At 32.9% G+C, this 22,362-nt stretch overlaps 1 protein-coding gene across 7 annotated transcripts in view; it reads right to left on the bottom strand.

Moving 5' to 3' along the window:
• Positions 1–22,362, bottom strand: part of LOC143223208 (dihydropyrimidinase-like) — a 105,649-nt gene that overhangs the window by 6,205 nt on the left and 77,082 nt on the right. For all 7 annotated transcript variants that reach the window (XM_076450817.1, XM_076450819.1, XM_076450818.1 and 4 more), the window contains 5 exons: positions 21,889–22,030; positions 17,779–17,862; positions 15,203–15,382; positions 8,325–8,411; positions 5,666–5,855 (listed from right to left, as the gene is read on the bottom strand). In XM_076450817.1, the coding sequence (XP_076306932.1) occupies positions 5,666–5,855; positions 8,325–8,411; positions 15,203–15,382; positions 17,779–17,862; positions 21,889–22,030 (683 nt within the window). The remainder of the gene's footprint in view (positions 1–5,665; positions 5,856–8,324; positions 8,412–15,202; positions 15,383–17,778; positions 17,863–21,888; positions 22,031–22,362) is intronic.

Raw genomic sequence — 22,362 nt, 5'->3', positions numbered from 1 at the left:
TGTTGTAAACTTCAATTCTTTTAGCACTGATATTCAATTGTTAACTTGCCAGTTCCTTATAAATAACAACACACTCTTATTCTAGCAATATCTTATCATTAAAAGACACCATGGCTGAGGCATATTGAACCCATATACATCATAGTTTATTGAAATATTACAGTACCACGATGTATAAAAGTGTAATATCCTTTTGCCAAGAACTCATGAAGGACTTTTCTTCTTCATGAGCAAATATGGGTTACAGGGATCATATATTTGTATTAAATTGATATCTTGATCCTAGGCATTTTTATAACATCATGATACGTCACAATTTATACAAAATATCATGGTATTGACATGAAGTACAATAATCTATTAAATCATTACAATTGGTTTCATTATATGTTTTTTTCAAAATAATAACATAGTAAAATTCTAATAAAGGGTAATGAATGTATACATACGAAAAAATTATCAAATTAAAACAATATGGGCCACTAACATCATAATCTACAGCACAAAACTAAAGGGTAAATATTTTACACTGAAATTGTTCCTAAATCAAATGAATAATTAAAAGTAAATATAGTCAAGGGTAAGTTTTAGGAGCACCACTTATTTACTGATGATGGTTAATAAATCAGTTTCATTGCAATTAGTGGTAAATTGTTAGTAAATCATACATAGGCTTTAATTCATTGGGAGTATTGAATATCATTCCTCTGTAAATAAACACCAATTTCTTTAATTTCTGGGATTTGGTTAAGTCACCTAAGAAATTCCAAAATTTACTTCATGAGAATTAGATCATGGAGTCTTCTTAGCCAATCCAAGAGCTCTATTTTCCTGTTCTTTAAAATCAAACACAGACTTCAGGCAAATAAGTGTTTGTTTCAAGAATATAAGATCCAGAACTGATGCAATCTCCAAAATAACACACAGTTAACTCTGAAGATGAGATGTGGATAGTCTTCTTAGTGCAGGAAGCACATCAAAAATAGCCATCTATTCTCACATACCAAATGAAACATTCACACAAAAAATAAATCAAATTTCAAATTTTGTTAAAAATGTATTTTACAGGATGTAATAAATATTTGCCCAAATAAGTTTTTACTTTACTAATTTTACTACAACATCACTGAGAACTTCTTATGAGATTAAGCTTGGTTGGTGATGTATTACGGATTCACAAAATGTAAAATAAAAAACTGTGTTTCCTTATACCAAATCATATTATACTATCTGCTGTGTCCACTAAGAGAAATCAAACTATTTTAGCACTGTAAATACCTATGGTTACTGCTGTTCCAACAGGGTAAGAATAAAAAAGTTTGAAGCACAACTTCATAATTAGGTAACAGCTACATAAAGCACTAGCTGTTTTGATATTTCTAACAACATTTATGAAGCTATGGTAAACAATTTCAAATATGATAGTTCTGTCATAGCTTCACAAATGTTATTTAACAAATTCAAACTCAAATTTACCTTCATTCCAGCATCCTAAGTAAAGTGTATAGTATTTTAATGAATTCAATGATTACACTGTAACAAATTTTGTTCCTGCATAGTGTGTGTTATTTCTTAATTGCTTATGTTGTAAAAGTACAGGAAATGGCAGTTATTGCCTTCACACTTTGTTTTTGTGGCCTGGATAAAGTTTAAAAATTACACTATTTTCAACGTAAAAACGGGCAATTTGCACATTTTCATTTGCATAATGTCTGAATAAAACATATGAATCAAGATTTTAATTTAGAAGCAAGTAGTTTTGTTATTTGTGACTTATGTAAATAGTCTCCCATCACGTTTTCCTCATACGCTCCTTGGTAGCGGCATTCAAAGTTCAGTATATCTTGGTGGAAGCGCTAGCCTTGCTCCTCTGAGTTTGCTCCCATGTTCTCCTTGAATTTATCAAGATGAGTGTCAAAGATATGGACTTTTAGGGACATCCTGCAGCCCATTTTGCCATAGTTCTTCACCAGAGCCTTAACCTGTTCCACACAATTTTCAGCCTTCTGATTACCCAAGAAGACCTGAATTACTGCAACAAAGCTGCTTCAAGCTTTTCTCCCTTCCTACTGAGCTTCTTGGGGAATTCTGTGCACTCCAGAATTTTCTTTATTTGTGGACCAAGGAAGACACCAGCTTTGACCTTTGCCTCAGACAGCTTAGGGAAGAAGTCTCGAAGGTGTTTGAAGGCTGCAGGCTCCTTATCAAGATGTGTGAGAAATTGTTCACAAGACTCAATTTTATGTGCAATGGTGAGAACAACATTTTCTATAGGTCCACTAGTGGCTCACACTTGACATTGTTCCTTCCCATAGAGAACTCAGTCCACTGTGGCCAGTACTTCCTGTTGTAGTGTGCTGCAGTGTCCCTATTGTCTCAAAGGAAAAAGTAACAAGGAAACTTGGTAAAGCCTCCTTGGAGATCCATCATGAATGCCACCATTTTGAAGTCTCCAATAACCTCCTAGCCATACTCATCATACATCAAGGTCTTGATGCTGTTGTATTCCTCTTTGAGGTGCACCAAATAAGACAGAGGAAGAGACAAATTTATTCTCGTTATGGAGCAGTACAGCTTTGAGTGTTCTAGGTGAGCTATCAATGAAGTACCACTTGTTTAGGTTACAGGGAATTCGAATTGTCTCACAGAGACCAGATACATTGTAGCAGAAGCAGAACCCATCTTGATGAGTGAAGAAGCTTGAAAATTATGGGTGACACTTCCTTTAACTTGCAACTTTTACACTTTCATCTACCAAATGTCACTTCTTGAGCTTATATGTCAAAAGCTCGGCATTCAACTTTGTTAGATCAAGATCTCTGATCAAGTCATTGAGGTCACTTTGGTTGGGGTAGTATGGTTTCTCTTACCAACTGCACCTCTGAAATTATAACCTGGATCTTCAACGTCTACCTAATCTTTTGATTTGCTGCTCTCTTCTGAAGATAGCTGCTTTCTCTCTTGCAAAGTGGGTACAGGGAGCTCAGGGCAGTGTGGTTCTGGGGCAATGGATGATGGAAGGTCTGGATACACAAAAGCAGATACATTCTTGCCAGCCCCACGTTTCGAAGGGTCCACCATGCAGAAGTAGCAATTGTGTGCGTGCATGTGTATTACTATGGAAAGTTCCTGTAAATTCTCATGAGTTCCACAACATTCTAGAAAGTTCGTGCAAGTTCAAGAAAATTATCTATCAGCTATTCAGCACTGAATCTACCTGGAATGTTTTGGAAAATGGATAAATTTGAAAATTTCATAACCCAGGTCACAAAAGCAAAGATTGAAGAGAAAAATGGGGCTTTTCAATATATTTTAGGCATAAGCAATTGGAAAATAGCACTTTCTGCCCAGAAACAAGAAAATGTAAACATTTTGTTACCTATTATTTTTTATTTCAGAACCTAAGCTTAATGCAGTGTTGTTAGAAATAAAAAAAAACTTAGTTATACCTTATGTAGAATTTGCCACCTGATGATCAAAAGTATACTCATATGTCAATCTTTTCTGATATTTGTTTTGCTTTTACCATGGTGTTATTACTATGAATGACATCAATGTTTCCCATGGTGTCTGCCAAGAGTACAGTATGCTAACTCTCTCTTAACACAGGTTTGGTAAATTAGACTAACCACATGGCCTCTTTGAACTTCTTAAAGTCTTCATAGGTTTAGTTCTTCTAACTTTCAATATAGTGTGTAAATCTTCACAAAATTTGGCAGTCTTTCAATTAATGTCACAAGTCTTTCACATACAAAGAATCATACATTTTTAGTGAAGTATTTTTAATAAACTAAAGATTTGTCCAAGAATGTATTGAGTATTTGTTTTGAATAGTCTGTGTACAAAGTGATTTTCATACGGAGAATAAAAATACTTTTCCCTCACCTCAGAAATAAAACAAATTTTTTGTGAAATCCCTAAAATTTTCTACATACATTTCAAACATTTGTTTTTAATACATCTTTATATAATAAAAGATAAATCAATTTTACTCACCCTGTAACCACCAAAACAAAATTGAAATAAATCAAAATTACCCTTGTCTTCCTCCTAGAATGACTTGAAATTGTAACATGAAACTATTTTCGTTTATCCGAAGTAGCTTTATGCTTCTAAAAGTATACACCTTTTATAATTAAATGTTATTGGTCCTTGTACTATATCTGATTATTATTTTCATCATTATAAGTTGTAAATTACCTTGGGAATGTGAAGATCACATCATGCAATCAAATTAGATTAACAAAGAGCTACTTTGATCTAAAAATACTCATTCTCACTTTTTAGAAACTTTTATAATAACGAATAAATAAAAAACAAGAACTTCTTACCCAATCTTTTTTCTTTCTGCAGCTTCTCAATGACACTTAACCCTACATTTTCTTACACTGATGTCAGTAACACACAAAACAATTTTTATTTAATTAAATATTACATCAAAGAACACAAAATAATGAAATACAGAAAAGTATACAATTCTTCCATAACTCTTATAATTTACTGGCTTTCTATCTATGCAACAAGACCCATTAGAAATTATTCCAAGCTAGTCATTAGCTTTCTCAAAAGAATGAAGCTTGCATTTAGACTGAAACTAATGATATTATCCTTTCAGAACATAACATCATACACCATTTGATAGCTGAAAACCCTGGCTTCCTATTGGTTACAGGTAATATATAATTAAATGTAAGAGAGAACTGCTAACAAATCCTAAAAGAAAGTATGACAGGAGGGTTTCATTTTCTATTCAATAACTCTGTAATAAAACAAAGTTTATAGCTATAAAATTATGGTTTGTCAGAAAAGTAACAATTTTATAGCAGGTAATTTACATTTAATTTCGTACTTTTTGCAGTGGTGATGGACAAAACAGAGAAAAGGATGCTCAGAGAAAATGTAATTTCTTAAATACTGTCTTTTTAGATTTAAGAAATTAAAGTTTAGATACTATTAAAAATGGATTATTAACTAAGATTATATGCTACACCAATTGGTACAACATAAGCAAAAACTATTTAATAAATTTTGAACATAAGACACTGAAACCTCATGTCATGTGCACTTAAGGATACCCATGATGACAGAATTAATTTAAATTTCATAAGTTTTCATTCTTTAATGAATATTTAACTTGTAATTATTCATTGTCTACCATCTCAACAATGAGCATCATAATTATTCATTTGTCTCGAAACTTCAGCTCTGAACTTTGTGATAACTTTTTTTGAAATTGTAGTCCTTATATTAAATAAAATGATCATTTGTGTTATATTATGAACCACACGTTTGTCCTTCATATAGCCTTGAAATAAATAATTAACATTGATTATTTTATAATCAATTATGATTGTAAAGATAGGTCCTATCACATTAAATGGATATCAAGAAACCAGTGCAGAACAGTCAGATAGGCTTATGCAGTTTCTAGCAGTTTAAATATGTGCCCTAGCTTTATTTATGGCAGTCAATATTTTAAATTTATAATAAGAACATTTTTCTAGACTAATTTTTGTATGTTACAACTATCTGACTGGGTTGGTAAAACTTGTTAAATAGGTTATCTACAGCAAAATGAGTGGCAAGAGTGAGCTACTTCATGCAGTCAAAGCAACACTATTCACATCTATCTAAAGTTACTATTAAATATTGATGACAACCGTACCTGTGATACTAAAAGTTGAATCCTGAAGGTTACGAGCTCCACTACGAGTTGGAGGACGAGAATGGAATTCTGGTTGTTGGCTAAGAACACAGCAAGTGTCCTTCTGAAACTCTTGTTCAATATCATCTCTTACCATGTTGTTAATGGATTCTTTGTATGGTTCTCGTTGGACTTTTTGTGGTTGTCTAATCTATATGAAGCAGAAGGAAATATCCAATATGAATATACAGAATCTGCTCAAAATGTATAAGTTCAAAAGATGCCATGACAAAAATATAACGTTTTTATAAAATATTAAATCAACTTATAATACACACACTTAATCCAACAGTCTACTAGTTTCATAACAATATGTCAAAATTCATTATCTTCTTAGAAAAACTTGTTCAAAATGCAAGAGTTTATAAACAAGTTCTTGAGTCAATCACTCCTTGTGAACTATCGTCATTTTCATGAGTTAAAATGTTTTCCATTTCACGATGCTGGATAACAACCATACTTAAACTCGCAACACAGAACAAAATGTTGCTAAGTTTGTTCAGATTACTTGGAAATAATAGTAAAATCTTCCAAAGCACAACTAAAAAGGTTTAACTATTTTATAATATGTTATTGTCTCTAGTGTAATGTATATGAATAACGTACAATTAATGTATTACTAGCACCTCTATAACCTCACTCCTGTTCTAGAACAATTAATTAATACTAGCACCTGAATAACCACTTTTTTCTCTATTAAAATTCATGTACAGAGTGTTTAAAAATTAATATACCAAAATAAAACTTGAATAACTTTGTTATCATTCGAGACAACAAAATATCTTTTGATTGTTTGTTTTTGAATTTCGTCCAAAGCTACGAGGGCTATCTGCACGAATTGAGTATTGCATCTTAATCTCTAATTAAGTAGTGCAAGACTAGATGAAAGGTAGCTACTCATCACAACCAACTCTTAGGCTACTCTTTCACCAATGTATACTGAGATTGACCATCACAGTATGATGCTTCCATGGCTGAAAAGGTGAGCACATTTGGTGTAAGAGTGATTTGAACCTGCAACCCTCAGATTACAACTTGAGTGCCTTAACCACCTGGCCATAACAGACCAATATCTTTAGAAGGCTTTTAATTTTCATTAAGTTAATTAATATTTATGAATGGGTTTTATTTCAGATTTCAGAACAGACCGTGTTTTTGAATGATAAATTCTCAAGAGTTCTCCAGATTTCACCCATTTGGACTTATTTGTGTGGACTGTTTGCCATCTTTGAAAACAAAGGTCAACAATAACAAAATGAGAAATATAGAAGAACTGAATCTCATCTGCGATACTGTCTAATCCATCCATTGGAAAAATATCTTCTTTGCATCTGAATGCAGAATTAGAATGATTATAGCTAATGACAGTAGCCATGTAGAAGTTTATTAATTTAATTAAATAAAACTTACAAGCCTTTAGAAGAAGATATTCAGTTGAATTTCATTATTTCAAATAATAGAAACATTACTCAACTTTCTTTTTTGCACATGCATGTTGGAACAACATGTATTACCAGCACCTGGACACACAAAGTCCCTTTGTTGGTTTTTATTGTTACTTGCATTGTATCCATCATGGGGAACAGAACCATTCATTTTAGTGTCACAAGACTGAAGCTTACTGCTGAACAATGAAGAATACTTTCCTTTTGTTTTATCTTTCTTATGGGTAAACGAAAAATGCAACACTCTTCATTTCAAATTATAGGTGTTCTTCCTTAGATTATTCAATATTGTTAAACTGAACTTTATAAACAAACATATATTTACTTCGTTAATTATATTGTTATTTTCAAATATTCTTTCCATTTCCTTTACTGGTTTACAAGATGAAAATTGTCAAAGAATCAAGTTTTCAAGTAACGTTGGATAATTTTAACAATATTAAAATCTGTTTTGCTGTTGTATAGAAATTTAAAACTAAAAGAAATAAAATGTGATGCAAGTTTTGTTTCAATTGAATTGTTTTTTAATTATATCTAAATTTATTTTTTGATTCTCTATTCAAGCACAAAGAAAAGTTCAAAGACATGTGGAAGTGCACACATTTTAAAAAAATTGTTTGTTAAACAAAGAGTACAGTAATTGCACTGTCACTCCATAAAAAGCATATCATTTCAAAAACATGATATACCAACCTGGATGAAACAAAGTAGTGTTTTCACTGTTTCCCAAAGTCATTTTACATTTTAACATTTATAAAATTAAAAATTTTACCACCTAACACTGAACTAACAAATATTAAAATACTATCAAATTTTCTAATCTAGTGAATAATTTAAATGTTTATTCTTCATTAAAATAACTATGAAATCAAACACATTATTTTATGGAAGAAAAATACAGCATATTGACAGCAAAAACTTTATTTCCAAAGAAGAAAAAAGTTCTGTAAAGCAACACCAACTAAAAGATCAATGATTGTCAATTATCAGAATTTCTTCTCTAATTTTGTATTATACATTGGTTATCAGTCACACACACACACACACACACATCTTTGATTTGCACATAAGTAATGAAAAACTAAGTGAATATACACAGCATTTCTTAACATTACTGATACACAATCTTGTCTGTAATAGAACTGAAACCAAATGTTATTACATAATATCCTCACCTGATCTCTTTGATTAATGCAACCATAGACATAAGGAGAATACACTGGTGTAGCAATAAAGCGGCCAACTCCTTGACTAACATGCAGCTAATAGGTATAAAAACATATGTGAAAACATTCAATTTCTAAATTTTTATAAAAAAATTTCTTCTACAACTTCCAATAAATTTAAAAACACACTGCAATGTTGGTGAAAAAAATGAAAAATTACTACTCATTGAAATTGAAATCATTTAACATCTGTAACCTTTCTTCTTTAAATGTCCTATTGTAAACAGTGTGATTAGTTTTTTTTTACTTGTTACTACTTGTGCTTAGAAGCATTTCGATCGTATAACAGTAAACTGACAAATAACCAATAAGCATTATTACTAGTTTGAAAATTATACAGATTTCTTGTGTTATGATGTGAACATTTATCTACACAAAACTGAGCAAAACTGTTCGAATAGTAGTGTGTTTTTGTTGGTTTTTTTTGTCTTTCTTCCATATTTTGGGCTAATTCTTCCATGCTATTACAATATGTAAATTTCGATACTATGGTAATGCTTCACTGATACCTGTTGACAATTTAATCAGATTTAAGTGTGAAATAACTGTCATAGTACCTCATGCACTGTCTTAACTATATAGCAAGGAGCTAGCATATGGTACTGGTATGTTAGAAAAAATGAATCTAATAACACTTCCCAAATAATCCTTGAGAAAAAAATGTGTTTAACACTATATATAAAGTGTTTTCTTTCATGCTATGGCCTAAAAAGCATAGAGAATTGACAGTAAAGCAGAGAACAAATAGAAGTTTTACGTGATGCTGGTTGGACTGTCCAACAACTTGTGGAGACATGAACTGCTTCCCAAACACTGTCAAGTACACTCTAGATTGTGAGACCAAGACAGGTAAGTTTGAAAATAGGAAAAGAAGAGGCAGAACACCTAAACTCAATGATACTGATGTTAAGTATCTTTGTTTATTCAGCCTATGAGACAGAAGGACAACTGTCACTGATCTCAAGCATGAGATAAACAACCATGTACCAAATGACAGAAAAGTATTCAGATCTGCAGTATCAAGAAAACTCAATGAGGATAAAATATAAGATATGTAGCAATTTTATTTGAGAAAAACAAATTACTTTTGTGTACAATTAAATGCAGGAACAAAAGCCAAATTAGCTTTAATGAGTTCAAAGGTTTTTTAAATTTGCAGTGGTAAAATAATATTGTGCTTCATAAATATAAATGACACTAATAGTTCTTGATGTTATTTAACTTTTTATTTATACATCAACTCTTTTTGAAATATTTTCATACATTTAACAATACACTTTTCACACACATTAGTATGAAGTCGATAAACTTGAAAAATATATTACGCTCATTTTATATATTTTTATGTATGTGTATGATATGATTGGTTGGTTGGTTGGTTGGTTTAGTTTTATGGCACAAAGCAGCTAGGCAATCTGTGCCAAACATCTGGTAAAAAGGTAAAAATAAATTAAATGTAGTAAAATACATAAAAGGAAATGCAGGTAAAACAAAACAGCATTGAAAAACAGAAAAACATAAAACCAATGTTAACACCTAGTCTACAATGTTGAGAGAGAAAGCAGAGTAAGAGTAGTTGAAAAGGACGTTCTCTAGCATAATGGTGATGATCATAACCCACCAGGAAGACTAACAGGCAAGTACAAGAACCACCGTCAGTCACCTGAAGTTCACCTTTCCAGTCCTGTTTCCAGGTTATGTGTCATAACAGCCATTATCAAAAGGTAAAATAGTAAAAGTTTTAAAAGACATGAAGCAAAATCATAATAATGATTAGCCAAATGTCAAGTAAAAAGGTAAAAGTAAAGCAATTGTATTAAAATTCATAAAAGGAAATGAAGGTAAACACAAAAAAGCAATTAAAACAAATTGGCATAAAACCAATGTTGACATCCAGTCTACAAAGTTGTAAAGGACTCTCTGTAGCATAATGGTAATGATGCTAACCTGCCAGGAAGACTAACAGGTAATTACAAGAACCACCGTCCGTCACCTGAAGTTGGTCTTTCCAGTCCTGGTTCCGGGTTATGTGTCATTATGGCCAGTACCGAAAGGTAAAGTAATAAAAGAATTAAAAGACATGCAGCAAAATTGTAATAATTCGTCAGGATGACTAACAAGTAGTTGAAACAGCAGCATTAGTCACCTGAAGTTGGACTTTCCAGTTCTGGTGTTGAGTTATTTAATGTTCTGGCCATTTTCCAATGTCAAATTGAACTAGAGAGACTGAGGCTCTGATAAGGGAACCACAATTAAAAAGGTGTAATGAATAAATATCAAACACTTAAATGAGATTAAAAAGATTAATGTCCATTAAAAAACTAAAAACTTTATCAAGGTACACAGTGTCACCATCACTAATAACACTGTCAAATGTTATGGACAAACCCTGGGACAGAACATGTTTAAAATAGTGTTGTCGTTGAGAGTCGTAACGATGGCAAGAAAGTAAAATGTGGCTTACACTGGTACAACAGATCCAGATAAAAGAAAACACACACTTAATTCAACCATCTATTAGTTTCATAACAATATGTCAAAATTCATTATCTTCTAAAAAAAATTTGTTCAAAATACAAGAGTTTATAAACAAGCTGTTGAGTCAATCACTCCTTGTTAACTATCATCATTTTCACGAGTAAAAATGTTTTCCATTTCACAATGCTGGATAACAACCATACTTAAACTCACAACACAGAACAAAATGCTGCTAAGTTTGTTCAGATTACTTGGAAATAATAGTAAAATCTTCCAAAGCACAACTGAAAAGGTTTAACTATTTTATAATATGTTATTGTCTCTAGTGTAATGTATATGAATAACGTACAATTAACGTATTACTAGCACCTCTATAACCTCACTCCTGTTCTAGAACAATTAATTAATACTAGCACCTGAATAACCACTTTCCTTCTCTATTAAAATTCATGTACAGGGTGTTTAAAAATTAATATACCAAAATGAAACTTGAATAACTTTGTTATCATTCGAGACAACAAAATATCTTTTGATTGTTTGTTTTTGAATTTTGTCCAAAGCCACATGAGGGCTCTCTGCACTAGCCATCCCTAATTAGGTAGTTTAAGACTAGATAGAAGTTACCTACTCATCACCACCAACTCTTAGACTACTCTTTCACCAATGTATACTGGGATTGACTGTCATATTATAATGCCCCCATGGCTAAAAAGGCGAGCACGTTTGGTGTAACAGTGATTTGAACGCACAATCTGAAAGGCGAGATAATAGCCTGGTGCCAAGCATTAGGAAAAACATTCTCCTGCCAGATCTGGTTAAAACAATTAGAAGAATATGAATAGAAGCAGGAGAGAGATAGCACAGCATATCATAGTGTACATCATCAGGTCCAACAGATGTACTGCCAGACCGATGAAGGGCCATTTTCAGTTCCACCAGTGTAAAGGGACAATTACAGTCAAAGAGAGAGTCAGTTCCAAAGGAAAGAGGTGAATGCTCTGGCCAAGAAGGTGGAGGAACAACCAGAAGTGCTAGATACCCTGCAAAAGCTTTCACCTAGAGTATCAGCAATGCTCTGGACATCAGCTACCTCTTGACCATCAGAGAGTAAGATTGAGAGGGGGACAGAATTGTAGTGCCCACTGACCTTTCGATTCCTATCCCATGTGACCTTGGAACTTGTGTTAAAAGATATGCTTGTTGTGAACTTAATCCAAGATTCCTTTTGGCTTTGATGTCTTACCCACCTAGAATGTGCACGGGCTCGTTGTAAAGTGATGCAGTTCGATAGTGTGGAATATCTATGGAAAGTATCCCAGGCCCATTTTTGAGCCTTCTGTGCCAAGTGGCAAGAAAGATTCCACCACAGACGAGGATATCGTGGAAAACGTGTTGAGGTTTTATACACAATGAGAAGATGCTTGTATAATACAGCCAGTTACTGCTGCCACACAGTTGTCTATTGATGGCTCACTCACAATAGCATGATCAAATTCTGCAAGAGCAGTGAAAGTGGACTAATCTGCCTGATCCAGCTTCCACTGGGGCACGCAGGTAGGGTGGCATCGACCACGGCCAGTCTCTCTCAAAAGTATAAGAAAATGATCACTGCCTAGTGGATTATTGTCAACCCTCCAAGAAAAATGGGAGAATAATGAAGGGAAGCAAACTGAGAGGAGTGCTGAAAAGGACTGACTAGGTGCATAAAAATAAGTGGAAAACCCAGTGTTGAAAAGAGAAAGATTGTGATCAGAGAGCATATGCTCTACAGAGCAACCCCTCCTATCAATAACAGCACTTCCCCAGAGGGGATGATGTCCATTAAAGTCTCCCAGGATTAGAAAGGGAGTCGGCAACTGTTCAACAAGAGCATCAAGGTCTGATTGATCATATGTTTCTCCAGGGTACAGGTAGAAAGAACAAACAGTGATGGTATGACACAAGGAAACACGGATGGCTACGGTCTCCAAGGGTGTGGTGAGTGACAAAGACAGGGTGGGCACATGCTGATCAACCAATAGTGCTACCCCTCCATGTACTCATCCATGTCATTTATAGAGAAAACTGCTGAATGGTGACTGTATCAGCAGGTTTTAGAAATGTTTCTTGCAAGCAAAAGACATACAGGATGGTAGGAAGCAATCAGTGTTTTGATATCATCCAGATTAGAACGTATACCTTGACAATTCCATTGTATCAAGGTGGCCATTTTTAATCACGGGTAGGCAAAGTGACTGAAGAACCCTTCTGTTTATGACCATGTCTTATTTTCCTTACTGTTCTTATTCAGAGGAGGTTTATCAACCTCCATGGATCCTGCCCTGGGTCGATTGGGCAGGTCTTTGTTGTTGGAAGGGGATTCCAGTGACTGAGGATGTAAATGAATGATTGATTTGCATCTTGGGGTGGGAGAAAAAGATGTATCAAAAGAATGCCTGTATTTGAAACCAAAGGATGTGGATCTTGGGGTTTGTTGGAATGTTGGTGTAGAAGTCGACTCGTCAACCTTTTTAACCATGGAGGTCAAAAGGCTTTAAATTTGCTTTGAAAATAATTCTCTTGGAGGCACATAGAGATCTGTCTGCACTCCCACTGTAGTTGTGGAATGAAGTGCAGCAGCATATTTCCGAGATGGAGTGGTGGACAGCAATTTCCGAGCCTCAGGATAACTAATGTTATGAGTCCTTTTAAAATGCTGCACCTCTTTTTTTTCCAACCATTTTGGGCAAAAACCAAAGGAGCAAGGGTGTGAACCATTGCAGTTGACACAATGTGGGCCCATGTCACACTCATAGGCATTGTGGTCCTTGCCACCACAATGAGCACATGTCAGAAAACCACAACATGACGTCTTTGAGTGGCTGAACCTTTGACATTGGAAACATCGGACAGGGTTTGGAATGTACGGCCGTACCTGCAATTTAGATAACTTGCCTTGATGGTGGCATGTAAACATGGTGATGTAAATGTCAAAACGAGGATACATGTCTGCAGTGTAACTACATCTTTGCGAGTGGAGATGTGCCTCAATGCAGAAACTTCTTGAGTGGAGAGATCAGCAAGAATCTCTGACTCAGGGACATTCTTCAAATCCCTCTCAACAATAACTCCTTGTGATAAATTCAAGGTAGCAGGAGGGTTAACCTCAATAGGTACATTTGCAATTGCCTTTGAATTCAAGAGGAGTTCACTGTGTTGGGATGTGGATGTTTCAACTAATGTCTCCAGATCAAAACTTCTTTACTGACTTTGGAGAGCCAGCAAGACCCTCTAGTCCCTTCTGAATAAAAAAGGGGGGACATTTGCCCAAAAGGTTTTTCTGAAAGAGAATGTAATACAAGAAAATGAGGTACGTGTGTTACAGATGTTGAAGATTGCTGCTCAGAGTCTTCAAGACATGGTCGTTTACCTATTTACTGGTTTTTCACTATTTTATTTAAATTTTTTGTAGGAGGACCCATAGGAAATAAAGGAAAATTTTGGTACCCACTGACCATACCCACCATGGAGCCCTACGAGGGGATGCACTACAATGTCATGCAAGGACATTGCAGCAACGCTAGGGTTTCGTGAGAACTATACCCAAACATCAGCGTCAGATACAATGTCCACAACACCTGTTGAGAACATCCAACACTGGTACTTGGTTGACCAGCTGACTGACACAAGGGGAGCAACCCAAAGGCCCATCTACAGGAATTCAAGGCCAAAGTGGTGTGTTAAGGTTGGATCCCTCAACCACCAGGATCCTCTCCTACCCTTCACGAATCTCCTGCACGGCAAGAACGTGGGTGGATGTTTAGATCCCAGAGGAGGTAACCAGAAAGAACAGAACCTTCCCTGGGAGGACCCCTCACCACATACAGGAATCCACACCAAAGGGTATGATATGACTGGTGATTTAAGTAGTGTTAGATCTTGAAGCATATGGTAACTGAGATAAATGAAAATCTTAAGTTAAAAACAAAATTTATACTATGAAGTAAACATAATTCACAAATGCAATAATTTGAGTTTTCTGAAAGATTAAGAAAACAACATTTTTTTCAAAGGCCTTATTATTTATTTCAAAAAAACCAAGTAAAAGTAATATGTAAAGAATTTCTCTTTGGATGCTAACCTCCATGTAATGCTAAACAAACTTTCATACACTTGTGTCTGGAAAACAAGTTGGTAGTTTAATATATTTTCAAGTGTATAAAAAGAGAAACATGACAACAAAAAAATTAGGGCTAAAATGATATACTACTTATAAAATAAAAAGAGTTCCTAGTAGTTTTGGAAGTAAGACTTAATATCTTGTACAGTTGATCTCTAATTTTAAAACAAGATGAAAATAAATACATTACCTCCCCTTCATCTACAACAATTCTCCCTTGTGAAATTACATACACAGGTACCCCATGACATTTCATCCCTTCAAAAATGTTAAAGTCAACATTATGATGGTGGGTTTTAGCCGAGATAGTGCGAGTTTGATTTGGATCCCATATGACAATATCTGCATCAGATCCAACTTGGATTCTTCCCTAAAAAACAATTTTTGTTAAGAAACAGAATTGAAAAATGCAATAGGATCATTCTTGCTTTTGCTGTTCAACTATAAACCTTTTTAATTTTGAGATCATAGAACACTCAGTTTAATATTAACATAATTGACTGATACTACAATTATGCCTTATTATATGTGTGTATAATGTATAAGTATTTATAACTCGCATTTCCTGTTTGTTTCTATTCGTTTTATTAATTTCCTTAGTTACTTGTACTACTTTACATCCAAAATTTATTTATTGGATAGTCTAAATAGCAGCCATAATGGTTTTAAATAAGAAAACTTTCAAGTACTACAACATCTGAAAAATTTAAACAAAGGAAAATTTAATAACATTTTTTTAAACTTTGTAGTATTTTGATGAAACAACAAATTACTAAAGTTGAAACAAATGAGTTACAATTTTGTTAACATATTCATATTTATGTATTACGATAAAAGTGACGTCATTTTATCATTTGTAATATTGTGTCCACTTCACTGTCTATCTCTCCTTCATCCATGACTTTTTTTAATCTACAAGTGTTCATGTTCATTCTTACAAATTTGACAAAGTTTAATTTTTTAACTGAAAATTAAATTAATATATAACAAAAACCTATGAAAATGCTCAATAAATCCTTTCAAACTCATGTTCAGTAGCATATAACTATTCCTTCCACTCAAATTCAGAAATCAGCATGTCAATTCACAGATAACACAATGACCCACAGTTACCTTAGTGGCTTTATCCATAAAAAAACTAAATCTCTTAGATAACTCTTTATATCACAGAAACATAATATTTGAGCTGGAAAAGACATCTCATTCTCCACTAACAATGTTTATACAGGCACGTATTACACATCATTAAAATTACAGACGACTGCTATTTCTCTCTGGTTTCATATGTGATGGCACAGGAGTACAGCCAACTTTTAAATACATCTACCTACCATATTCATACTTCCTCCAAAAATAGTCAGGTATGGGAGACATCCCTTGGTGTTCTAAAGAAGGTTTATCAAAACTTCCCTGTTATTTGGTTGAGTTCAGTTTGAAGAAATGATCAGACTACATAAAGGTTTCTACATTATACATCTTACATCTCTGGTGTAGATAATGTTGGAGATTACCATGTTTGGTTCAGTGTTTCACTGTTTTCATGAAACCCACAGATGTTCATATGAGGCAGAAGAGTACTTGGATTCATATATCCATATAGGAGTTTTCACTCCAGTTGAAATGTTTATAAATAGGCTGCAACCAATTAAGCAGCTGATCACAACTGAGAATGTAAGTTGTAGATTCCATAAAGTCCAGCAGCATGGATCTCTCTGAATACTTCAGATATATGTCCTGTACTGCCACATCTCATGAAAAAGTCATGGCTGATATGTATAAAAGCTTGATATGCTGTCTTGTTTTATAAGATGATTTAAATTAAAGTTTGCATGAAGTAAAGAGGTGTTAGTTTTAGATGGCTAAACCAATATTTCAAATTAGCACCTCCAATGATATTTCATTAAATTTCTTTTTAAAAATCAGCAATCTTTCTACTTGTAACATCTTACTTCTAAACAGTGAAAATGTTATAGCTACTGTCTATAAGAAATCAAACATAATCAGCTTATCAGTACATCTACATTCAGCAGGTATTAATTCCATACAAGTGAAGGGTTGCTCTTACACTTTTATATATTACATAGTATAATACTGAACTCAAAGTCCCAATAGCACGAATAAACTGACTTAAATCTCCTTGTTGTAATTACTCTAGAATAGTACATACATGTCTTTAATACTTTGTAGAAAATTGTCATTGAAAAACAAGAGTTAATCAGTAAAAGAAACTGGTGATCACAAAATATTAATTTTTCTTTACAAAACATTAATTTAACATAAATATGAACATGTCTTTGTATGCAAGACAAATTGATATTTCTATCATATTCACTCAAAATTCAATTCTTGTCTTAACATTTAAATTAAGGGATTGTATCAAAACAAAACAATTAGATGTTCTCGTAGGAAAAACAAGTTCTAACACTGAATCACCAAGAATTTCTCTGTTTTGTTCAAATGCAAATCTGCACCAACAAATATCTTGTGCTGTGGTCACTGCAACTATAAAAATGTTATCAATATAAGCTCAGAAATTTATTACTAAGTTGCAGTCAGAAACATATCAGAAAGTAACAAATCTCCAATTTGTATCATAATCATAAATTTGTTATATGTTGAAATAGATGAGCATCGATTGATATAAAATTTCACATTTCTTCTACAGTTCAAAGAAAATAGTTTTTGTCAAAAATAAAACTTGGATACAATGAAAGTACATTGTGATATTAAACTAGATGTAATAAAAAATACATGTAATTTACTGACCTTTTGAGGATAAATATTAAAAATTTTGGCAGCATTTGTGCTTGTGACTGCAACAAACTTACAGGGATCTAACTTGCCTGTCACCTGAAGAAAAGAGAAGTATCTGGTATTTATAAATATTTTATTAAAACACGATAATTGTTTTTTTCACCCATTGATAAAAAAAATTCTATTTTATCCACTGTCATGGTTAGTAACCTGTATGATCATCTAAATCCAATTAACAATTAATACAGACAAAAATTATAACCAATGTTTTCTTATATACACATCAAATACACTTTTTTTTTTTTTTTTTATGATTAAACACTAAACAATATCTGTACTGTGCCAAGAGTTGATGTTAAAACACGATTTCTTTTCTTTCTTTTTTTTAAACATTGCAAGCCTTCAAACTTCCCACTGAGTCACTAGGGAACTTTTATGAACCACTAGTTACTAACTCCTAAGTAGATGTTTTCCCTCTACATTTTGGTTACTGATCTGCTATTATCGTTAGAGGGACCATTTTGATGACGTTTCTCTAGAATTTAATGATGGTTCTTGATCAATAGAGATGTTGATGCACATTCTACTTATTCAAAGTTTTGCCACTAGGACACAAGTCAACTAATTTCCTTGAATGCTTTCAAAAATGGCACCCAAGCTTTGTTGGCTTTAATCGCAGGTCTTAGCAGTTATGTAAAAGTTCATTTTCTTTCTTTTTTCATGCATCATTCACATTTTAGTATTAATTTGATTCATAATATTGTATTGCCTTCTTTATTGGTATAATAAGTTAATTACTGAGATAGAACTGTATTGGAATTTTGTGCATTTAATTTCTGTTTAGTCTTTGAATCTCCAATATATTAGAAACTACATTCACAAGGGAAAATGTAAATGATATTTAAGTGATGTGGTTTCACTAACTGTAATCCACCATGTTGTTGCTTCTGTTGCGACTACATTTTTAACATATTTTCTGCATGTTTTCAGACACTTCTGGCAAAGGGAAATGTGGTTATGCATTTAATTTTCTTTCTGCTTATCTTTGATTTTTATCTTCTTTACTTTTGTCTCTATTAAGTATTCTGAGTGTTCATTATCAAGTCAGGTTGCAGCAATTTGTTTATAACCACTTCTTATATCTGCAGTATTATAAAACTTGTTCATTCTGATAACTAGTCAGTTCATGACACCTGTTTTTATGTTTTTGGGGTGGTTTGATTTATAGTTGACAATTTTACCCATATTCATGAGTCTTCTATTATGCATCTTGGTTTGTTTTCAATTTCGCACATAGCTACTTGAGCACTATGTGTGCTAGCCGTCCCTAATTTAGCAGTGCAAGACTAGAGGGAAGACAGCTTGTCATCACTACCCACAGCCAATTCTTGGGCTACTCTTTTACCAAGAATAGTGGGACTGACCATCACATTATAATGCCCTCACAGCTGAAAGGGCAAGCATATTTGGTGCAACAAGGATTCTAACCTCAGACCCTTAACCCACCTGGACATGCCAAGCCTATGCATCTTGGTTACAACTATCATGTCTGGGATAGTGAGTTTGCTTTCTTCTGTGAAATGTATCTCACGATATCCATTCAGTTAGTACATTAATAATCAATGTAATATCTACATTGATTATTAAACTGTTGGACTTCATATGGTTGTTTTGAAGGTATTGACTTAAAAATATTCAAAACAGATGTTACAAGGCCTTGTAACATACCTTGTTGTTGGTAGTATGTTTTTTTGATATACATTCTATGTATGTAGTAGGATGTACATTCTACTATAATGGATTTTATTATTTGGGTTCAATCCTTAAGTCTACCACTTTCAACTGGTTGGCAGAATATTTACATATCAGTGGTTGGTAGGTGAATGAAGAAGTTGGATAGGTCAACCTCATCATTGTATCTTGGGAGGTTATCGTGGATGTATTTATTATCTCTACAAAGTGTACAGAGTTCTTAACATGCGAGAATATTTTAGTTACCTGTAAAATAAAATATTACAGTATTTAACTAAGAGAAGGGTTTGGTGAAATTATGCACAATTTTGTTGTCAAATCTTAACTTATGGAATGAAGGGTATCTATGCTTGTGAATTTTATGTTGACCACAAACATGTAGGGTGGTTATGTGTATATATTTGTTAACTTATTTGACTGTTTCTGTTCCATGTTTCTTGAAGATTTCAATTAAAATGCAACAAAACTAGCTAGTAACAGTATCTAAATATTAAAAAATACACGTTAGTAACTAAATAATAATTAGAACCATGCTACTATACAACAATTAATATTTAATTACTACAAACTTAAGTAAATATACTTTCTTTCCTCAAATATAACTTTCATTGTTCTTGAATTAATGAGACAAAGATATTTACAAAAATCTCAACAGCATATTTTATGTTTTACACACCAACAAATAAGTACATTACCAGTATTACATCAAAGATAATGTACAAAATTTCACAAAATTTTTGGAATTTTAAACAATGAAATCATGTATGATAAAACCATTTATTTTGTGGATTCATGATAACAAGAAACCCACTTGAAATATCTCAGAACAGCTAGTAAGGGTATTAAAACTTTTACTCATAAGCAGGGAACAATGTTTAGACCTTCCTAAGTCATCTTCAGGTGAAAGAGAGTTTGCAAATGAATGTTGAAACACACATCTTAGGGATGAGAGTATAAAAAAGATACAGGATTGTAGGGGGCACTGTAGTTGGATGTTAGGTTATTTATTAGTATAGGTATAAAAAGGTGTTCCTTTATATTGTTAGTACAGTATTACAATAGACAATATAGTTTTATTATTATTAATTCACAAATGGTCTTCAAACTTTGCAAGGTAAATTTATTACCACCAGAAGTTTTCTCTTTTTAAATGAATATTGTTTTTCCTAATTTCTGTGCTGATTTTAAAATTAGACCACTTGAATAATATAAAAAGATACTAGGTTTTTTTATTTTGGCAGAAAACTCGTTTACTATATAAATAAAGTTGATGGTTTTCATTTCCCTTGAGAAAATAAAAATCTGAGTTATACCTTCTAGTTATACATATATAACACTTAAGACCCCGACAGTGTCATATATCAGAGTTGGTATATTCCACTTAATGTATTCAATGTTTTGAAATATGTAATCATTATTATATTAACTTTTAAGAACATTAAGGAAGTATAATTTTTCTTTACAAATAGCTTTTTATACATGTAAGTTCTTCATATCTCAAACAAGAAGGAATCCTCAATAATCATAGAATTTGAAATTCTTTTATTAAGAATTAAAGTAACGTAATCTACAAGACTTTTTCCCCCCCATTAGCTGTATTTTTGTGCACCAGTGATTACCAACAGATTGGAAGCTCGTATACCAGATTCAATCTTATTTCTCATCAGGATCTTTCCCTGCCTACCTTTAAATATAAATTATCTAAAGCAGTATTAGAGTCATTTAATTTATGAAACCGTAATACATCACAAAATCAGTCAAAAGATGAAAGCTCTGAACTAAAAAATTTTACTTTAAAAATTCAGCTTTTTACAAGCTGCTCTTCCATGGCTAAAACAGAAAAAATAATTGAATCATGGGTACCATAACAGCCTACCCTAATTAGACAAGCAAGCATTAGTCATGTTATTACAGAAATAGTATGCTAGTGCCATAAGCACATTTACATAATTGTTTATCTGGATTTCTCATCCTCCATGCTAGATCCAAGAGGGTGCTTCATTTTGATTTATATTATTTTTTATCCTAAATTTTGTACATGAAAATGCATCATAAATGCAATGCAACTGCATTGTTTCACATTTTGAAAAGATTTATTCACTGTTGCAACAATACTGTGTATACTTTTCAAGACTTGTAATATTTAAGGAGTTTTTAAATTTTAAATCATTTTAAATTCACCAGTTGGTAACCTAAGTTAGTTTCAATATGTGAATAATAATGTGGCTTTGTGCAAATGCATTGTTTGGTATTGAACAGTGGATCACCAGTTTTTTGGTTATATTTTATTTATTTACTTTACATTATTAAGTAATAAATTAAAAAGGATTCCAAAAGGATATTAACTCATGAATTGAAAGTGATACATACCACTCCTTTCTCCCACACCACAGACATTCTGTCTTCAACACCATTTATACCATTTGGGATCTTGGTGAAATCATTGGCACCCAGGGCTTTTTGATTGGCATTAAACGTACAGTTGTCTGAACCTGTCAGCTGTAATTCACCAGTACAGAGAAAAGAAAAATAATGTTATGCTACATCTTTTAATATGCATTAACGAATGATAAAAAGTTACTTTCTGAAAATTTAGTAAAACTTTTCTTCCCATTGAGAATGCTATTGGTGTTCAACAGTGTCTGCAAATCATAACTAAAAACAGAACTCTTATACATAAGTATAATAACTGTACTTTATATTTAAAACCAACTACTACAAAGTGAGATTTTCCAGGAAACTACTCTATGCACCTTAGAAAAGTATATTAAATGTAAATACTAGTAAGTCTACAGTAGAGAAGTTCTTACTTTTACTAAACCATTTTATACCTTGACAAGGTCT

The sequence above is a fragment of the Tachypleus tridentatus genome, chromosome 8 (assembly GCF_004210375.1).
Source record: "Tachypleus tridentatus isolate NWPU-2018 chromosome 8, ASM421037v1, whole genome shotgun sequence".
Lineage (NCBI taxonomy): Eukaryota > Metazoa > Arthropoda > Merostomata > Xiphosura > Limulidae > Tachypleus > Tachypleus tridentatus.
This window is presented reverse-complemented; position numbering and strand designations above follow the sequence as displayed.